This window comes from Etheostoma cragini, chromosome 7, assembly GCF_013103735.1.
Source record: "Etheostoma cragini isolate CJK2018 chromosome 7, CSU_Ecrag_1.0, whole genome shotgun sequence".
Lineage (NCBI taxonomy): Eukaryota > Metazoa > Chordata > Actinopteri > Perciformes > Percidae > Etheostoma > Etheostoma cragini.
In genome coordinates, this window is record NC_048413.1 from 13422944 (window position 1) to 13445422 (window position 22479).

Sequence of the window (22479 nt, forward strand, 5' to 3'; positions counted from 1 at the left end):
GTGTGTGTGTGTGTGTGTGTGTGTGTGTGTGTGTGTGTGTGTGTGTGTGTGTGTGTGCCTCTAATGTGTCAATGTGTCATAATCGGCCAGTCAATCAGCAATGAGCTTCAAATCTTGTTATAAAAAACTGTATGTCGAAAAGATTTTTTATTGTTTTCTAGGCATGACATTGAATATTTAAACAAAATAAATTACATACCTCCAACAGTGTGTTTCATGAACTGTCTTGATCCCAAATATACAGACATTTGTTTGGCTTAAAAGTAAAAAATGTGTCTCTTAAGTCTGTTACATACTAGCCACCTGCTATTACCTTCTGTCATTCCTTAAGTAAAACAATATGCCAAACCAAATCTGCAGCGAAAATCTAATTCCAATGTAATTATTCATAAAGGAAATGAAGGCCATTTGGGAATACTGAAATGAGTTCATGAATTCTATATGCGAGAGGAGGGAAAAAAGGCAAAACAGATCCATGCATAAAGCTTTATAGCACTTACGCTCGGAGGACCTGTCCAATCTCGTATTTGTCGTTGACATCAGACATGCTATCGTAACTCCGCCCATCTCGCAGGGCAAGGCACCCAAATGGCATGACGGCATTCAGCTAAGAAATAAAGAAAAAAGACATTCCAATCAATTTCAAGCATTGCACTACACATGGGGGGGAAAGGAAAGCATGAATTATTTTGACGACACCTTCAGGTAACACACAGATAAAGGGATTGCAGAGCAGCATGGATATGCATGTAAAAGAGGAAAACAGGGACTGATGAAACATTATGAAAGCCTCCAGTGGTTGAAGTTAGAGACACCAAGGGAGTGTCGTTGCTGTTAGCCTTGAAAATATACAGTACATTGGAGAACCACAGATACAGCTAAGTCTATTTCTGAACGAATCTGGATACTAACGCTTCTGGCAGCCTGGTTGCGTGCCAGCCTTGTCAACAGATACTAAGCTACCCACTAAGCTTCTCTCTACTCTTCTAAAGTCTGCAGATTCTGTATGTCTGTCAAGTTCAAGTTAAACTTTATTTAGAAAGGGCAGTGTCCCTGTGTCCCTAAAGCAACTGGCTTCCTCAGCAATCGCTGGTGCCCAAAGTAACACTGAGAGCACTGGGTTTTAATGACAAGAAAATTGGTTTTTCGTTTGTAGTCTGCATGTGGGTGGGTTTAATTTTGGATTTGTCTTGATCTAGATCAGTAGTTCATGACCTTTTTAAACTTGCTGTGAATGACTTCTAATGCCTCCTTTTACCTCACAGCTCACTGTTAGCATTGCACCTAAAAAATGCACTTCACAAGTGTAAAAAACAACATCCATGCCAGTGATTTTGTACAGTATATATACTGTCCACATATACTGTATGTACATGTATTTCACCAGCCTAAAATAGATTGTGACCCCCAGGAGCTCCCAAACACCTAGGTAGAAAATCAGGGAGCTAGATAGTGAATCAGCAATCGATATACCATCTCAACACAGTCCTCAGGCAATCCTCACCCACATCCTTTAACACTCCATCCGCTTTAGGAGACAGATTCCCTGGGAGCTTCAGCCATCTATCCTCAATGTTCTTCTCTCCTAATTACCTGACAGACCACATTCCTGTTCGATAACTTACTTATATTTTTTTCTATTTACTTTTCCTTTGTAGAGATTTCTCCCTCCAGTGGGAGCTTGGGACTGCATCAAGACTACAATGGAATTGACCAAATCCGGAAATATGTGATAGGAGGAAATGGGAGTCGTAGTTATTGTGAGTGATGCAAGAGGCAGTTAGCTAAGTGGACTTCAGGATTGTGTTCCGTGTTATGCAGAGATGTGGAAAGAAAAGAAATGAGAAAAATAGAGAATATGATGTGAGAACTATGAACAGAGAGACAATAGAAATCCTCAGAGGTAATGACATTTTGCGGGTGCTAATTTAGGCGGAATGACTATCAGAGATGTAAAATCCTCTCTCTGTTTCTTTCTCTCTCTGTGTAGCATCACCATTGTAGATGATAGGGGCAGAGGTGCTTCTGATATATGGTGGAGGCAGGGCTGGAGAGTACTGTGTAATCCCAGTGCTGGCCCTAATCTCTAATCTGTACCCCTAATCCAGAGGGCTGGGATACACTCTTTGTGTGTATTTGTGTGCATGCTTGAGTGCATGTGTAGTCTGGGCAAAGTGCGAAGGTTGATGCGGATATGTCACATGTGCAGATATAAATTTGAGCAGAAGGGTATGTGTTTGTGTGTGTGTGTGTGTACATGTGTGTCCATATGTGCGTCCTTGTGTAAGCGTAATGCCCCAGTGAGACTGAGGGGAATTTAGTGGGGGATTGAAAGGACCTAGTTTTGCCAGAAGATTATGTAAGCACAACATTGCCATTACAAGGTCCAGGACGGTGAAGGTAATGCTGGCTTGACGTGAATGGAGCGCCTCCATCCCTGTGGGAACAGAGCGTCCCCACTGAAATATAGGAACAACTGCCAAGCAACAAATGTCAGCAGATGAGCTTGCCAATAACCTTTCGAGATGCTAACTTTTGAGCACTATGGTTCTACACAGTTTTAAGTCTTTTGCCTGCTCATAAAATCCATCCCTGCTGGCCACCATGCTCTCTCTAACTTTAGAGATACTCTCCAGGCAGCAGTTGATTTTCAAAACATTATCAGTGACCTGGGAACAATGTAGCTGGAGCTACTATTTCAACATCTGTAAATCTTGTCCTAACACTGGGATCAACCTTTTTTGGTTTCTCCATAGTCATGATGGGTTTACCTTTAGTCAAAACCTTTGAGTGATGCTTTTCCCTTTTTAATGTTGTTCCCTGAAGATTTGAAGGCTAGCTGTTTTCATAAAAGAATATCGGCTAACTGTTGTTGTTTGAGGTGTGAACACAGGTTTTTATTGTCTGTCCTTTCCTTTAGATACACGTTTGTCATTCTTTGCTTGTGTCACTGGTGATTGTTTTTTCGCCATAAAAACTCAGATGCCTTAAAACACCATACCCACAGAATACTGAGTCAGTACGAACCTTGAAGTCAACAGTGAGTAGGAGGCGATATGGGAGGATAGGAGAAGAAAGGAGATGAGAAGGGAAGAGAGGGAAAGATGGGAGGAAAGAGGTGAGAAACGATGGGAACAGAAAGCCAAGGAGGAAGGAGCCCTGTGACTAAGTGAAAAGGATGGAGAAGGAAGTGTACATGAGAACAAAGTGTAAAACACAGAAGTGCAGAGGCAGATTGAGAGAACCTCACAGCTTCACAACTATGTTCGTGTGAATGTTTGCACAGGTGAATGTGTCGGTTTGCGCATGTGGGTGCATGTAGGTATGTGCCAACAGGCCGTGTGTGATAATATGCTGTGTGACTGATTTTTTGGGGGTACGAAGGGCTGTCCCCAAAGTCAGTGAGCATGCTGACATGGCAGCCTTTCTCTAAAACAAATTCATTTCAAGCATTCCTAATATCTGTGAGGTTGGTGAAAGTAGCATAATATCAGAGATAAAATGAATGCATTTAAGTACAATGCAACATTGCAGCCATCCTCTGTGACACCAGCGCTGATCTTTCAGCAGCAGATGCTGCTTTAAGGGAGTAATACTGGGCACTCTGTTCTGGGTGTTTTGCAATTACAATCCAAAAACTGTCCACACATTCATGCTATTTAAAGATAATAGAACATCCAGTGTCATGTTAGTGACGTGACATTTTTTTTAAAATGTATACTCATACTTCTGTGGTGTTTGTACGTAATGAAACTGTCACTGGCCGATCCGGTAATGTGACTGTGATCATAATATTTTCTGAAATTTTGAAGTATTTTCCAATCAGTTATTGTGCCATTTTTAGTACATTGTCAAAATATTCAATGATCTGACATGATGAAACAAAAAAAACCTTTTTTCAAAAACCCTTTTGACTTGAATCATTTGACAACAAATCTGTGTCCATCCATTTGAAAAAGATGTAGGAATGCTGTAATGCAACAAAAAAAAGAGGAGAACTGTTGACGATTGCATGATTTGTACAGTGCGAGGTATGTTGTGCCTATACCTTTAAAATGCACATACTCAAATATAAAGGGACACAGAGACATCACACTTTATCTTCAGCATCTTGAATCATATTGCTTGTGCACATCTCTGTGTATGAGTGTGTCTGTGTGCTTGTTCACAAGTGTTGTGTTCAAGCTGCAGCGAAGCTAAAAAAGATGAATCAAATGGAATATAATCTTTTTTATCAGCTCAGAGGGAAGTGTTTCAGAGGTTCTCAGCGTCAAGGTTAAGAAAATCTGCTATTCACTGGCACTCATCTCTTTAGACAGTGCTCAAACCAACGACAGGGAAAAAAAGGAATAAGAAAAGAAAAAGCAATCTATTACATTCAGCGGGTCTATGTTTTGTGTGACAAGCTGCCATGACTAGTGTGGTGTTGGATGTTCCTCCATTACAGAAAGCTCAGAATAATAGGACATGTAAGCTGTGTAAATAGTTCACTGACGGCTGTGTGAAGCTGCTATTACAGAGTTGTTCTGTGTTGTCATTCAAGTGGTCAGGTGTGTTGGTGTGTCCTTGTCACTATCATACAGATGCAGCAGAGCGATACACATTGTCATGATCAGCATCACCAAAATACCAAATCCTGATAACTGCACGCTAGGATTAATCAATGCCTCATTGGCTTTGTTGAGAGGTGACACTAGATCTACGTATGATAAGAGAAATAACAAGATTTGTGTGAGTGTGTGCTCATAAAATATATATAACAAGCACGTCAATGTCTGCCTCAGGAGAGTCAGCGCAGCAGAGGGACTGTGGCTGACTGACCTCAGGTTACTCCCGCTTGTGTGAACAAGAGATGGCAGACCTCGCAAGTTGCCATGTGAGCACTAGAGTTACACACACACACACACACACACACACGAACCACACACACACACACGAACACACAAATCTCAATCTCCACACGCATGTGCTGTACATCCACACGTAAACTCATATTTTACAGCTTGTGTGTCATTATATGCCCATCCTTAAGTGCCAGAGAAGAATACTGATTACATCTGTCCCTCATTAGTGTTTGACATTTTATTCAGTCTATGTCACGGCAGCATGGACACAGGTGTGTGTGATTCTACAAGAAAAATGTGTTCACTCTGATCACGTGGCGGTGCATCGCTGACTTTGTGAGTGCTACAGCCCGGACCTCTAACTCACCCAAGTGTCTGGTCCCTTGTCTTGTGCCTGTCTGTGTGTGTGTGTCTGTTTCTGCTTGTGTTGTTTTGTCTCCCTGCCTCCCATCTTTTCTCTGTTTAAATATTTTTGTAAAAATGTTATTATATACTGTATATATATATATATATATATAAATATATTTGTTTGTTCTTGTCTCAGTGTATTGATTGTAATTGTGTGTTACTGTTTATTTCCTAAATATGTAGAAAAAAAGAAGAAGAATGTGATCCTCTTTTCAACCAGACAGCAGGCTCATTTCACTTACATTAAAAGCCTCTTTGTCTTTCCCCGCCTCTCTTTATTTTTTCCCTTTCTTTTTACTTTTGTTCCTGCTCTTGCACCTTTCGCTGCGTCTGCGTGGCTTCCATCTCATCGTTTTGCCCTCGCCAATTTTAGTGGAGCTCTAGTCCGAAAGGCTTAATCATGGCAACTCCTCACTGAGGTTGGGGAGTAGAAGAGCATCAGGGGTTATGACTGATGTTGACTGTTACACTAATGGGAATAACAGAGAAGAAGATTGTGGACATGTTTGCCATTCCTATAGTTTACAACCACTGATCCTGTTGCACTCGCCCCTCAGTATGTGTGTATATTTGTGAGCAAGTAAATTAAATATATATTTAAGAAACACTCCCACGTCAAACACACAGTATAATGGAAGGAAATGTTCTGTGTCCAGAAAGCCTTCAGAAGGGTAAATTAAAGCCTGCCATTACAATCAAGTTTTAATAAGATTTGCAATAATGATTATCACATATTTGTTCTGCATTTTGATAATCATGTGTGCGTGTGTCTTGTGTGTTTCTTCTTCTGTGTATAACAAGACATGACAGTTGCAGCCTGTTCCATATTGATCATTCAAGACAAGCCAGGATGTCATTGACTTGACAGAAAAATAAACATGGCAAAAATTGACTTTTTACCCAGCATTTGTAGTGCTGAGGGTTCAAAATTTCTCGGAGGGTATTAATTAGATTCACAACCTTAGGTAGGGAATTGAACCAGGTGTAATTAGGAAATAGTAAGACAATAAATATTCTAGATGTAGCTGAAAGTACTTTCATATTATCATCAATAACATTTTGGCTTTTAAATTGTATTTACAGTGAGATAATGGCATTAAATAGAGATCCATCCACTCATTCCGACGGAGCTCATCACCTGAGTTGATGAGTGTGCAATATTTAGCGGAGCACACAGCTGCCTGAGGTTGGTCCCAGGACTAATCAGGATGCTGTGACGTGAAAGTGGGACAAATAAAAGACTTTGTGAGGACGCAACAGAGTACACAGGAGAGAAGAACTGACAGAGATAAAGTGGAGAAGCAGATGAAGGCCCAATTATCAGAATTACTGTGCTTGTTAAAATCAAGTGTACTGCAGGATACAAGAGTGAGAAAGAGGGGGAATAGAATCCCCTTCTAAATACACACACTCTTGCACAAATCTTATATTAAGACCTACACATATGTGGTAATCACATAATGGCAAATATATGTGTGTGTGTGTGTGTGTGTGTGTTGGTGTGTGTGTGTGTTCCATCAATACCCCTATTTACAAGTGTATATTTGCTTCTTCCACTGAGCTTGTTATAAACACAACTTCCTTTGTTGCTCACAGAGCGGCTCTCATCTAAGGTCTGTGCGTGTGTGTGTGTGTGCGTGTTTGTGTGTGTGTGTGAGGGAAAGGGAAAGTGATTGTTTGTGTGACAACAAGGCATACACAAGGACAGAGACAGGCTTAATAAGGAAACAATCTAATGAAAATGTATGACTGCCCAGGGTGAGAAACAATATCAAAATCTACCAAATTCTTGTAGCGCCACGCACACACACACACACACACACACACACACACACACACACACACACACACACACACACACACACACACACACACACACACACACACACACACACACACACACACACACACACACACACACACACACACACACATACACAAGCACACAATAGGATTCATTTTTCTGAACCTTACACCAGTCTGTCAGAAATCCTCCTCTTCTCACCTCTCCCTTCACCCTGAGTGTCCTCTGTTTCCTGTCCCCTCATTAAGAGACTGGGTTTGAGCAGGTCTTGGACAGTAGCCTAAGTGTGTCCTCAGGGAAAAGGGCCAGAGAGTATCTTTTGTTTTGTTTTGCAAAAAGTGTGTGTATGTGTGTTTTTGTGCCTGTCTGTAGCTTACATAGAATGATGCAACACCTGGCTGACAGGTTTGCTCAGAATAGCAAACAGAATGGCCTGAGGCAAGACCCGCAGGCACACACATACACACTGCATATGCACAATACACAGGCCGAAGATGGAAATAGTGTGTGAATTTTGTCAGTGTATGTAAGTAACTTTTTGTGTGGATAATTTGAATACACACTCACATGTACAAAATCTCACAAAAAGAAGCAGGAACAAGAACTTCCTCTCAAATCAAAATCAGAGCTCCAAATGACAGCGAGCTCAGCAAGCTCAGTGAGAGAGTGAGTAATGGGGAGGTGAGTAGGGGATCATAAGTGAGAAGCAAAGGAAGACAATCACAAATGCTTACACATTTAGAGTATTTCTCTCTTGTAAGAGACTCAATAACAATGCTTACATGCTATTTTTTAAAGTATGTTTACCATGTTTGACATCTTAGTTTAAAATATCAGCATGCTAAAATTTGCTTATTCACAGTTTTCAGGTGACATCAACTTGCACCTTGAGGGAAAAACTAAGAAAAACTAAGCTGCCCCACACTCTCCGCAAACAAGTAAGCTCAGCTTTTACAACATTGTCTCCAAAATGTCAGACCCTTGTTGTGCAATTGGATGCACAAACCAAAAAGAGACAAGCCTGGGCTGTGTTTCTACCATAGACCGTTTGTATTATTATATATATACAGTCTATGTGAATTAGGCGAGCAAAGTGCCACAGTCACTACAATGAAAAGCGTGGTCAACCCCCAAAATGAAGTTCACGTTCCATGGATAAGCTTTGCTAAACACTCTGTCATGATTGACAGGCCGAGAACTGTCAATCACATCATAGCCGCGCCCTTAAACACCCCGTGCTTAATAACCGATTTTAAAATCAACGGGACCATAATTTTAAAAAATGATCATCATTCTGTGTTCTTTGTTTTAGATTATCAAAGAGAAAGTAGATCATAGCTTTCTGTTTCTGACTGGCAGTGTTAGCTATATAGCTAGCGCACTGCACTAGCGAGCCTTCATTTTCCCAGGATGGTGGCTGTTGGCAGACAGAATTGCATAGTGAAATGCAATCTAAATGCACATTATGTAACATAAACAAACAACAAACTTTCTTGAGGTGGCCTTCCTAAATTGAGCAGTAGTGAAAGTTTTGATATCATGTTATGATCAAAGAGTTAATGAGCAGCGTAGCTAGCTAGTTGAAATAAATTAACTTAAATGATTTAGATAGTGAAGTGGGTGCCGTAGCTCTATGGAGTCCCCAGTGCCATTCAGGTCTCTGCTACAGTCATGTGACTGAAAACTATGAACTAAACAAAAGAATGCAGTTGAGGCTGATGGGGATGTTTTATTTTTTTCATATTTTATGTTAGTTGCATCTAATATTTGAGTCTCAACCTGAACGTGAAGGAAGACGGAATATCCAATAAAATGCATTGTATTGTACAACGTCGTACTTGTGTTTATTGCTTCCACATCCTCTATATATTAACCACACTTATCATTGTTAAGCCATGAGCACATGTGCCTACAGAGAATTGTGTTCTTCTGTGTGGAGCAAGGACATACAGTAAATACTGTCAGTGAACAGTGAATTTAGTGAAATTAACAATCAATCTGTCCATTTTTTTGTAAATGATATCACAGATTTTTTTTTATTGATAGTGGAGAAAGTTTACATAGACTTGGAGGGACAGAATTCCATATCTTAATACTTCTGTAATTAATTCTGAATTGGGATGTAAAATAAATAAATAAATAAATAATACATAATAGTGTATGAAACACCCTTTAAATATTGTGTTAGTTGTTGTAGAAGACACTCCTGACTTTACAGTTATTTTTAGACTGTGATTTACTTCTCATATAGTCATACAACTATACCGCATTGCTTCTCTTCATCCTGATCCTGTACAGCGTCTTCAAGTGTGGGGAAAAAAATGCAATATCTCTTCCTTAATATTCACAAGTAAAAAGCAAAACAAAACTATTTAGATTGTATTGTATTTCATGCTTCAGTCTCGAGTGCAAAAAAGACTTAATGCGAGAGGTTTGTGGTGCAGAAAAAAATTGACATAGGCAGACACAACATGAATCATGTGTCAAACATAAAACCACTGAAATAAACGACTCCCGTCAGCTCCCACACATGCACACAGACAAAAAGACTGAGAGGAGGGAATGTTGCTTATGTTTCTGAAATTAGAGATTACTATAAAACATTCAGAGGATATGTAACACTCAGGGGAAGAAATGTGGGAAGCTGATGGCTGTGTCTGTTAGCGTGTGTGCATCATACTTTATGTGAGTGAGGTCAGTGGAGAGAAACAACATTCTCTGCTCTTCCAGTGCAGGGTTGAAGAGTTGACTTTTGGTTCCACTTAATCCACTTTTGGATGCTTGAGAAACACTTGTGTTTTCTCTCTCTCTCTCTCTCACACACACACACACACAAACACACACACACACACACACACACACACACACACACACACATTCTATCAGACACTAATGCTCCTACTCATGATCAACCTACACATACAGACACACAAATTCAACTGCATGTGCCCATGTGTTTAGCCACAGGTCTCATTGTAAGGTTTGTCCTCTCTGGAGAATAAATTAAACTGAAAAATGTTTTCCTTTTGCTCATGCACACATGGATTTGCGTGTGTATCCCCTTTGATCACGACTACATTAATTCATTTCTTTTGTGGCCAAACATAGCCTTGACACACCGCGCAGAGTGCCTCTCCAAAAAACCCAGACTTCAATTGAGAGGCTCAATCCACACCTGAATTTGCACACACACACACACACACACACACACACACACACACACACACACACACACGTTGACAAAGTAAGAGTGAAACAGGGAGAGACACATACAGTTAAACACAAAAGCTAACACACACGCTTTCACAGTTGTCTCTGTCATACAACCCTCTTGCACCATCTCTCCCCAGCTGGGATGTTCAGCTAATTGGCAGCAAAGAAAACCATCTTCTTACTTTTACTCCCTTCCTTCTCACATTCATTCCTCCTAATAAACCTCTCTCTCTCCCTTTGTTTAATTCACGTGTAACATCTCCGCTGACTGAGATGTGCAAGACGTGTCGTTGTTTTTAAAAAACGACACAAGCAGAGCGGCATCCTGGTGACTATTTTTCCTCTTTTTGATAAAAAGTGCAAGCACAGATCATTAAGTGTTTTGGTGCCATGTGTTTTTCACCACTACTTGTTGCACAGCATTTATGCCTGTGAATGCGAGCTTACATTCATTTTAGTAACCATTTTGCCGAATGGTAGATGATGATCTTTTGACTACCTACCCTGCATAACATGTTCCCAAAAATGCTTAAAGGGGTGATAGAATGCAAAACCGATTTTCCCTTTTCATAGTTGAATAACAACAGTTTGGTGGGTTAATAGGACATACGTACAATCTCAAAAACCCATTGACACCTCTTTACTCGGCAAATCTCACAATTTGAAATGGCCTCTGAAAACGGGCAGATCTCAACAAGCCACATAGTTGATGGGATCTTGTTAGGAGGGAACCAGTTTGCTCTCATTGCTCCATCCAGCTCACCGCAGCCTCTATCAATGAGACTCCCGGACAAGAAACGTTTATTTCCCTGATCGTTTGTTTAAATAACTCAACACACATTTACATTATGAGGTTAACTGCAACCTATGGCAAGAGATTGCGGGCATAACAAGCTCGCTGACCGCGCTCTCACTCACACACATCAGCCATTTAGCAGGAAGAGGGGAGGGAGAGCAGCGAGCTGCAAGCCCTGGAGCTCTGTCAGGGCGGTGACGGTTTTTGCGCAGGTATTGAGCCCTGTGGGTTGCCGCGTTCTTGTCAGACTGTGTGGAGCACCTGAAAGTTGTCCCAAATTTGCAATTAGCCATCAATGACTTTTACATAGTTGATTTCTTGAAATAAAAAGTATCAGAAGCAAATTTAGTAATGAAATGGCACGCAAACATTGCAGTGTCTCGTCTCCACTGTGTGTGTATGGGCTTCGCTCAACCAATCAGCGTGCAGCTTATCTAAACATTTATGAGAAGACCAGATAAAGCAGAAAACCTCTTGTTTCAATCTAGACCCGGGGAGCATCAGGACCCATGAAAAAGCATTCGGGCAATTTTTTGCCAAACCAATGTTACAAACCCAATCAGGAGACGTTAAGGAACAGTGTCAAATACTCTATATGACCATTCTATCACCCCTTTAAAAACAGTCACTAATTCACCTTTGGAGACCCATATCCAATAACTGTATTCTCTCCAGTTTGAGGTTAAACCCAAGGCAGGCGTGTGACAGTTAATTGAATTTTTAAAGTCCAGTTGTTTTTTTCTTCTGCTTTCAGCATGAGTTGGCTACTCATTATAATCTTCCAATAAATTGCCAATAAATTAGAGAGATATTCATAATATGCACATTTCTGCCACAGATTGTGCTACTTCTGCTCCAGCACCTCTGCTTGTGTGCATGTTTGCTTGAGTGATGAGAACAAGCCTGCTCATGCACAATTCTTGATATGTAATTAGGTCATTTGGTCTCATGAGAAAGTTAGAGTGGGAGAGACAGAGAGAGGGAAGGTTAAGAGAAGGGACAAAAAAGATTATGAAGATGGGAAAAGTGAGGTCAGAGTATTACTTTCTACCACGGTTTTTGCATTAGTGGCCCACTCACGGCAGCTTTCTATCAAGAATTCCAATTTCCAAACCCTTCATCCAATTTTTGTCAATAATACAATACAATTTAGTAATTTTAATTTATACTTAAGTAATCCCTCAAGGGAAATAACAATATTTTCACTCTGTTGTTATTATTATACACATTACACACAGGCCTGAATTACACAGATGTGCTCAGTACCTATAAATTAACCTATAAAGGTAATTTAATTATTACACTGTGATTCCATTCATATACGCCAGATGTCTGCATCTCTGATTACTCTCGGAAACACAAACCGTGACTGACATTAGAATTTCACAGTAGCCCGAGGCTACATCAGGCACCCGTACACTCTGGGCTGTGTAATATAACAGTATGCTGTTGTGTAGCATCTAGGACTTCTTTTTAAAGGTCTCAATCTGCATTGTATTCCAAATAACAAATGTCTGACCTGTACAAATCAGAGAATCAGAGAAAGACGCTGAATGGGAAGGAGAAGAAGGGAAATGATAGTTTAGTCATTGTGGTTGGAATGCCACCTGTTCTTTTTTGTTTAAGATGCCTCCAAATGCTTTAGGAAAATTTGGAAAGGTTGATTGTTGTTCTACAGCTAGATTAGAGCCTCAGAGGCATTTCAAAAACACACACACACAGTAAGCAAGCTCTGACTAACAATGACAACGAAATAAAGAATGTAATTTTCAAGACACAAAGCACATTATTAAAATTTTGGGGCTTGAATGAACGGGAAATAGACACAAACTAAGACCATGAAAAAGACTCCTGCATACCACTTAAATGATTCATAGATGAGTAAATTCTTTACGCTATCTTCATTGATGCACTGATTCTTACAACATTAAGGTTGTCCGGCTAAGTAAATTGCTTATACTTGCTTTTTAAAAAAAATATTTTTTGGACTTTTCCACCTTTAAATTTTTGACAGGACAGTTAGGTGAGAAAGAGGGGGAAGATATGCAGGAAACCATCACAGGTCTGATTTGAACCCTGGACCTATGCGTTGATGTACAAAACTCTCAGGACATGTGCGCCTGCTCCACCACTGAACCAACCCGGCCACGCTTCGAACGCCTGATTATTTACACTTTAGTGGGCTCCAGTTTCATATAACAGTGATCTGTGCAACAATTTCCTTTATAAATGCTACATCAATATTGTCAAATTGCAACCAGGGGACATTTAGGTCAAGAATAAGGTCAACCTAAATGACTAATCATTACTCTCATTACCACTAATTTACAGCAACGTAGCGGATCTATTACCTCCCACAGCAGCTGGAACCTTCTGGCATCACAAGATTACATTACATGATTGGTGACACTTTTATCCAAAGCCACTTACAATTGCTATATATCAGAGGTTGCACCTATTTGGAGCAACTAGGCGTTAAGTTTCTTGCACAGGGACAGATTGGTGGATGTACCACAGTGGGATTGGAAACTGGGTTTCCCACACCAAAGGCATGTGTCATATCCACGGCGCCATCACCTGCAGAAGACCCTACCAGAATCGCGGGATCACATATCACACGAAAAATGAATCTTGTCTAGATCATTTTTGTCCGAACAAGAGCGGACTCAACCCCTGAGGAGGTACTGCTAGTTTAGGTGTTTTTGAAGGCTATAACAATGCCAGACGTGATTCATCCAATCACCTTCCAGATATTCACTGTTTTCAACGACGACTTCTCAGATGGTTCTATGTTACAAATCATCTGGCATGTCAGGTTAGCTGAAATGACCCGAGAACCAATTAGCAGCATAGGCTGCAATTAGCAGCATAGGCTGCAATGTAGATAAACAACACAGGGAGATAGCATAAAGGCCAAGCAGAGAGTGTATTGATCACAAAGTGAGCAATGCTTTTAAGACCTTACATATTTCAAATACATTTCCTGGACAGTTATAAAAGGTGGGTAAGAAAGTAACTTGATGAGAGTGAAAGCAAGTGAGAAGGAGAGAGCAAAGTGGAGAGGAATAAATGGTGAGCACTGCTGGACATAGTCCTCTTTGTCTGGCAGTGTTCAGAAGAGAAAATGAGATAAAGAGGAAGAAGACAAGAAAAAGGGAAGAATGGAAGACGAAGACAAAGCATGGAAGACGACAGATGTGAAGAGCGTGAGGGAGTGAAAGTGAGAACACTTCCGTGAGAAAGTCAGCAGTGTGTGTGTGTGTGTGTGCGTGTGTGTGTGTGTGTGTGTGTGTGGAAAAAAGTGCTTTTGTGAAATATTCAGTGTGATGGTAGACTTATAGAAGCAAAATCCCCTCCCTGGAGAGAGAGAAGAGAGAGGAAGAGGAGGAGCAGAGAAGAGGAGGAGAAAGGAGCAGTGATTGAAGTTTTGGATAAGAGTCATAAGACTGGAGACCATTTCAACAGAGAGGTCTCTGCTGTGAAGCGTTGTGTAGGACTGTCAGGGCCCTCTCTATTTTTAAACGGTGTGTGGGTATACGACTCACACCTGATTGTATCCAGTGTACCTGTGGAGCTTGCTGGAGGTGAGCTTATGTAGAATCTTCATCTGGGTTGCCATTTTAGTAGAAGAGCAGCAGTCTCTGGTTATCTATTTGAGATATACACAACTCACTTGCTAAATACATGGAACAGGAATTGCTGCCTGGATTAACTCTATTGGCATTATCTTTAAATCAATCTTTATACTGCACAGAAGGCGCAGGGAGGTAGCTGAGGAGAAAAAAGATTCAAGAACAATCTCAGCAACTGTTGAATTGGATTGGCACAACATTTTGTACAGACGAACATTGTTCTCCTATCTTACTGACTTTTATGATCTCCTGAATTTCCTCTGGCACAACCATGAGGTTGACATTTTTGCTGTTTTTAATGAAATGTCTCAACAAGTATTGGATGGATTCCCATCAAATTTGGTGCACACGTTGATGTCAGCCTCTTTGAAATTGTGACAGCTTTCTTGATCCCTTAAATCGCTCCAATACTTTGGTTTGTGACCAAATAAGTGCAAAACATATTCTTTCTAATTCATTTTATCAGCCTCAGATGTAATTTGGGTGCGGAGAAAATTAGCTAATATTATCAAATATTTGCAAATGGTAGCATGCTGATGTTAGCATTTAGGTCAAAGCACAGGTGCAGCTTTGAAACATCAAATAAGGGGTGGACAACAAATTAAATAAATATATTGACATTTTGAAGATTTGTTGGAAATAAATGTTTCCTTATTTTAATAAATATTTTAATCCATGTCACAGTACGTTTCCTGCATAACGTATTGCAACTTGTTTGTACGTGAACAGAATTTTTTTAACACTGGGTTGAACAGGATGGAGAGGGCTGCGTTTTTTCGAGCAGAGCCAAAGTCGGCAAATCAAACCAGTATGTCTCAAAGCATTCCATCTCTTTAAAATTCAAAATGTTTTGCTAGTAATAATGACATTATGTTCAGTAAATCACTGACATTATAGGGATAAGAGAGAGAGGGAATTTGGGAAGTCATTTCAATTTCGAGTTTGTGACCACAGGAACTGTATCATATGGGATAATAAGGATTGCTAACCCTTGATTGCCGTAAACAGAGGTTTAAACATGCTTTTTTTTCTTGATACTGTGCTTTCAGACCCCCTGTCCCTGTATGACATGGACTAATGCATTTACTCTGCAATCGTGGCCCCACAAAAAATCTAATTCATATACACATCGGCTTACACACAAAAAACACACAGCTCTATAAATACAGTGTGGAGGTAATGTTCATCGTGTAAAGTAGGCGGATTAACTGGAAAGAGGTCAGAGCAAAGGCAGAGCATGCTCTAGCTTTTCTCCTATTTAGCTGCGTTTTCTCACCATTTTCTTTTCCTGCAATTGCTTTTCTAGTTTTTTTTTCTGATGAGGTAGACTGGAAGGGTGTCTCCTCCAACCCCACACTTTCCCGCTCCCCCACAGATTCTCAACTTCTCAGTGCTGTGTCTCTTCAAAGGCGAGCATAGAGGCCACATCTTACAATTTCTGAGGGTTTTTATTAATGATACATTCAATTACTCAACTATAGTGCATGGTGTGGAAGGGCTCCACGATATGAGGAAAACATATAATTGCAAATATTTTGACTGATATTGCGATTGCGATATGATACGTGATTTTGGAGGGGATGATCGTTTTTGTATCAATATTCTCATTTTCATTGAAAATTATTAACATTGAAAGAAATTAAAATGATTATTGTGTGTTTTTTTGCGAGGCTCAGTACCAAACAAAGACTTTTATTTTTCTGTAGGATACCATTTGTAGGCCAAGACATCTCTGCAGCACCACAATACTTCATTCAGAATGGTTTGACACAAATGTTGCCATTAAGAAATATTGCAAAAAATAAGTGCAAGACATTGAGACCGAGCATATCTATTAGCGTCGATACCTTTCAAAAGGTATCTCTTATAGATGGCTAGATGCATTTAAGCAATCAATGCTATGCCTCCGTAATGGTACAGAGTGAGAAAACGAGAGCAGAAGAGAGCAAGGACAAGAAGAGGGGAAGTAAAGAAAAGGCAAAGGCCAGATGGTAAGGAAATGGATGAGATGTGGCAAGATCAGAGGAGGACGAAGAGGTTTGGTTTTTATTTCACGAGTCAGACAGGGTAAACAATGCCCTTCAGTAAGGAAATCTGCCTTTGCATCTGCCTCAGTATTAAACTCATCCATCCTGAGAGAGAGATAACTATACCAAGGAGGAAGATGAGAGAGAGCGACAGAGAGACTGAGAGAATCTGTGTCTGCAGAGCAGTCATCCTTCACCTGTAGCTTGCAGAGATCTTGGCTTGCATAATGCAATGTGAGGATAAAGGCTCCTTTATGACCAGCTGAGCCAATAAATCCGTATCAGTTCTGACCCCCTCCCCCTCCCCCCCGCGCGCGCCGCAGCTGCTAAACTCAGTACAGCCCAGAAACATTTTCTTTGTTTTTTCTTAAAGCAGAATCGCAAAAGTAAAGACCATATTCATCTCTCGAATCCATCTGCATTCAAACAAGGTGGAGAAAGTGGAGACACTTGACACTTCACGCTTCCCTGCTAGTCAAATGGAAAGAACATTTCGAATCTACCTTATTTTTTCCAGTATTTTTAATTGCCTGTACCTGTCACCTTCAACACTAACCATTCCCTCTGGTGCAAAGTTCCTTCCATAATTGTTTTCAATTAAAAAGTACTGTGGCACAGCTGTCCTTAGCTTGCCTTAGTTAGTTATTACTGTTCAGGGGAACGGCTACCAGAAGATGAGGGGTAGGGGTTTTGGCAGAAATCGTTATGATGCGGTGGGGAGACACAGTTGAAGGCCTGATAAAGCAGTGGCTTGTTGGATCCATCTTTACAACAGCTTGGGGTGTTACGTAAGGGTTGATAGCCAGGGCTGGTGGAAGAAGAAAAAATGATAAATCCCATCCATGAGTGGCTGCTACTCATAATGATAGCATGGATGCCGAAGTTATAACTACTTCTCTCCTATTATTTTTTTAAATCTTCACCATTAGAAGAGTAAGCAGGATTACACTCAGGTATGTGTGTAGTATTGTATGCATTTCATTTGTACCTTTCATGTCATATTGTCTGGCCTGTGTCCTATAGCTACTGTTTGCTGGCCCAGATTCTAGCCCAGTTTTAGCCACACTTTTTGCTGAACTCAAAGCCAAGAGCTCCAAATTTTGCTCTGTTCTGTCTGGACAAGCTTGAGGAAAAACCCCAATTAACAGGTGAGTCGACTCAGACAATGCGAAATTGGGCCAAGTGGAGTATGTTGGATACACTGCCCAGCCTAACCCTAGAGGGCTATTTGGAGGAAGCCAGGAGGGTTTCGCTGTCTGCTCACTCTGTTCCTAATTCCTCTCATACAAAAGGCCACTGCAGTCATTCACACAACAATCTAATGGCAGATAAACAAGGGGAGGTGAAGACAGGTGGATAACAGGGCAGAAGCACAGGGAAGTGAGGGATGGCCTGAGACGAAAGCAAAAGGTGACAGAGAGAAAGAAAGAGAGGCTAAGAAATTAAGCATTAAGGGGAAAAGGGAGAAGAGATGGATAAATGACAGATGAAGACAACATAAAGATAGAGAGGACTGACAGGCTTTGGTAATGAATGCCACTTTAATGAAGCACTCTTTCTTTCTCTATAAATCTCGTTTGCTCTTTTCCCTCTAATCTATCTTTTCTATCTATCCCCTCCCTGTTTCGCCGTCACTTCCACTCTCTCTCTCTCCCTCTCTTTCTCTCCTGTGACACATAACGAGCCATGGGGATAGAATAACTAATTATTCATGTTTTGTTTCTCCCCACATACGTATGCACGTGTGTGGGAAAAGGCATTTAATACTGGTTAATTCAGTATCCTACAACAAAGCACATCCCTTATCTGTGACATTAAGCAGCCTCCAAATTCCCATCTGCAGAAGAATCTCTCACCTGTCTTTAGTACTCTTCTACTTGGTAGGTTTTAGAGCAGAAGTCAGACACCATTAGGCAAAGGTCAGCAATCAATATATTCCATGAATGTAAAATGAAGCTACATAAGTCTGAACACAGAACCACAAGAAAAAGGGAAAACAGTCTTTGCAATGTGTCATTTATTGCATGTGCCACAACCTTTCAAGTGGAAAGAAAGCAATATTCTTGGGATTTCGTTGAAATTTACTTTCTCCGCGTTCTCCCTCTTTTAAACAAAACATTTGCATAAAAATGATTAGATAGGTTGTTTTGATTTTTTTTTTTTAAGCACAGAGCTGTGAGTCTCTACCGTAACACAACTCACTTTGTATTTCAGTAAATTGTGGTTGCATTTATGTGAGCGCATACCCATGCATGTGCAATGCTTTGTGAAGACCCGTCCCGGCCTGAGCTGCGATAATTAAGATTCCACGCGTTTATTTCCTCCCACAATGTGTTTGGTTGGTATGATACATGTTGCGTGTATGTGCCAGGCTCATCAACATAATGTGATTCATTGCTTTAATCAGAGTTTTTTGCTGTTTCTCTACAGTTTGGCTGTGGTGTTTAATGTCCCACCACAGTACAAGTAAAAAAAAAAAAAAAAAAACACAATTACGGTGTGTTTGTGTGAAAGAGAGCTGCTGATATCTCTGTGTGTGGTGTAGTAACACATGCTGGAATTCTTTCATTGCCTCTGCCAGTGAAGTTGGTTGGTGCATGTGTTCTCCCATCTTTGTCTCTATGTCTGCAGAATATTTCAAAAAGTTACACATGAATTTGGCTGAAATAAGGTAAACAGATCCTTGGCCCAAGGATCAGTTCATAATATTTTGGCGGTGACCGCAATCTGGGATTCCTGCCAATGTAAATGTTTTGGAGCTATAACTCTCACATTGTTTTATATAATACTGTGAAAGAGCAACAACCAGAAAGAGTTTGGCTTACAAATAACATTTTGTATTTTTCAAATTACAAGCTGTACAATGGCTGCTCTTTTGTGCAGTTGGGGAAGGTCAAGCTAAACCTACAAGCTAATGTGGTAATTATGCTAATTACCCACCACTAGCAGGTAAACAGCTTGCCACTTAGTCCTACAATTAATTACTGTTAGATTTTTTTTTTTAAGTGTGACAATAGCAACACTTACCCTGTTGATTGTTTCTTTCAGTTCACAATCCATAAAACTGAATACATTAGTGTATTATTTACACTAGTAACATCATTATCATCTCGCAAGCCCTTACATCTAATTTCTAGTGGTGTTGGTAAGCATGAGGTCAGACTGGCGGTGGTGCTGCTTCAAAGATAAACAGAGGAGTGAGTCTGAGCATAGCAATGATAGCGTGTATTTCTGTTACTGCCCCGGTATCTATGCAGTATCCTACAGTTCAGCTACCGCTAACTGGTGCTTCCAATTGTGTGTCTTGGATAATGACTTCAGTCTCTGAGATGATAGATGGTAAAAATGTCTTTATGCAATATGGATAACATTTTTATGAATTAAACATTATCACAACTGTAGTGGAATATCTGGTCTTGCATGGTGTTAATGGGGAATTATTGGGCGTCATCCCTATGTTGCAGGGTCTTATGTTCCCAGGATCCTATGTTCTTGAAATAAACTTACATTGTAAAAAGATTGGTGAGAGCTATCGTCACAGTAAAAATGTGCAAATGAATGAAAGGAGATTGAAAAGATAAAAATCTGTTTAGCCACTGTGAAAGAAAAACTATCTTGCCTGCAAATTTGAGTGCAAATAGGTTTCAAAGAGTAACATTAGTAGCCTAAAAGCTGTAGGTTGGTGATTTGTACATTTGACCTAAAGAAACTTACAAAACCTTGGAAAGGTCTTGTTACAATTTTTCTCAGTCGCTTTGGTACCTTTCTCAGATCAGAATTGAAATTCTCAAAACTACCTCAGTTTCTCATTTCTTTGAACAAGTTACAAATGCTTTGGTACATCCATGCAAATGATTATGTACAATTCGCTGCTGTTTCCTACATCATCAATTGCTAAATGTATTATAATGGGTCTCTGTTGAATAGTGTTCCCCACACAACATTTAGGCATTAGTTCATAGCATGTGTCTTTACATGCAAAATGGTTGAACAAGTTGTCATAATATGTCATGCCTATTTCTATACATTTCCATTAGACGTTTTTCTAAATCTGTCATGAAGAGGTAACGTGCTTCCAGGTGAATCTGTACTGTCTCGAAAAAAGGTGCATCTCATGAATCATCAACTGGCCATATAGCCGGAGCATAACACAATGTTTGACAATGGAAGGACAAGGAATTGGACAGGGTCAACAGCCAGAGAGGAGTGAGGCTGTGTGGCAGAGGAGTTGGGAGGCAAAATTGAGAAAGAGGCAGAAGAGGCCGAGGTCAAATGCTCATTCCTGATGAGATAAGCGCCACACTTGTAGATCGCTTTCTCAATTGTGGGCTTACAATGACCGAGGCTGGTCGAAGGGTGCAGCCAAATGTTGGGAGAACAATTGTGTCCTCAATCATTCAGACTTTTCACTGACAGAACAGGTATGTAATCTAACAATAGGCACTGTACTGTAATACTGTATACTTTCTGTAATGGTTCATACTATATTACAGTATTCCACTTGCAATTTACAATATAAAGTAAGTATACTTTACAATAAACAGTGACATTTTAACATCTTACTCAAGTTTGTGTTTTGCATTACTATATTTTTCCACATAGGACTGCAAAACAACACATACATTAAGGTTTAACCTACAATCTACAATAAGTGTCATTAAAACTTTACCTATAGTTTACATCAGAACATCCCTCCAGAGTACACTGTTACATTGACAACACAACTAAGCAATTTGACTTGTCTTATCTGTACACAATGAGACAAGGACTTGTCATTCGGATGGCACGGACATGTGACATAGATATTTACTTTTGAGAATGAAATAAGGATTTTGAGCCAGAGACTGGCTTTTTGCAGGTAATCCATGGTGTTCTGCTATTTGTACAAATTGTTTTGAGAAATGCACTTAATGTTTTGCAATTGTCGAGGATGACATTAAGAGGATTTTAAGTTGGGAAACATAGGTATGGAGGACCATGGAAACATATATATATATATATACGTTCTGAATCATAGTGCTAATTTACATTCTAACTATACAGATGCTGATTTCCAAACCGCTTGCACTGATTATATTTATTCAAGTCATTCACCACATCATTCGGAAATAATAATCATCTGGTAAATAATATCCTGAACATGACTTGTGAAAATTGTGATTTTTTTGGTGGTATATTGCATATTTTACTGCATAAATAAAATACATTGCATGCTAACTTTAGCTTTTACTTATACCTCGAGTGGTGTGGCAGTACCTACTAAAACATGGAGAGTGTAAAATGTTATAGATAGATAGATAGATAGATAGATAGATAGATAGATAGATAGATAGAAAGAAAGAAATGCATGTTGGGGGTACACCAGGGGACAGAGGGCTCAGCAGGAGCAGATGGAGCAGGAAGGCAGAAGATGAGCAAGGAGGGCAGGACATGAGAAACCTCTGGCACAAAACTAAGTTAAGAGCACAAACAAGCATATGCTGTATGTGCAGTTTATCCTGAAGCTCATCTTTATGTAACATAGACGGTGATTTGTGTGCAAATAAGCATGGAGTTGTTTTGATAGGGACATTTTTTTACTTTTGGCACCGATGCTTCCACTGTCTCACCACTGCTTTCTGAGTGCCTGTTCATCCTCTCCAACTTAATTATTTCACCTTCGCCAATGTTTGTCAAGTCCTTGTCAAAAAAAACAATGTTATCCCTGAGCCCCTGAGGCACATAAGGATCATTACTTCCCACCATATAAGGTGGC

The 22479-nt window shown here is 40.1% G+C and overlaps 1 protein-coding gene across 2 annotated transcripts in view; it reads right to left on the reverse strand.

Annotated features, from left to right (window-relative positions):
• camkvl (CaM kinase-like vesicle-associated, like) overlaps positions 1–22479 on the reverse strand; it is a 34275-nt gene that overhangs the window by 8066 nt on the left and 3730 nt on the right. For both annotated transcript variants that reach the window (XM_034876731.1, XM_034876730.1), the window contains exon 2: positions 501–607. In XM_034876731.1, the coding sequence (XP_034732622.1) occupies positions 501–595 (95 nt within the window). In that variant the 5' untranslated portion in view covers positions 596–607. The remainder of the gene's footprint in view (positions 1–500; positions 608–22479) is intronic.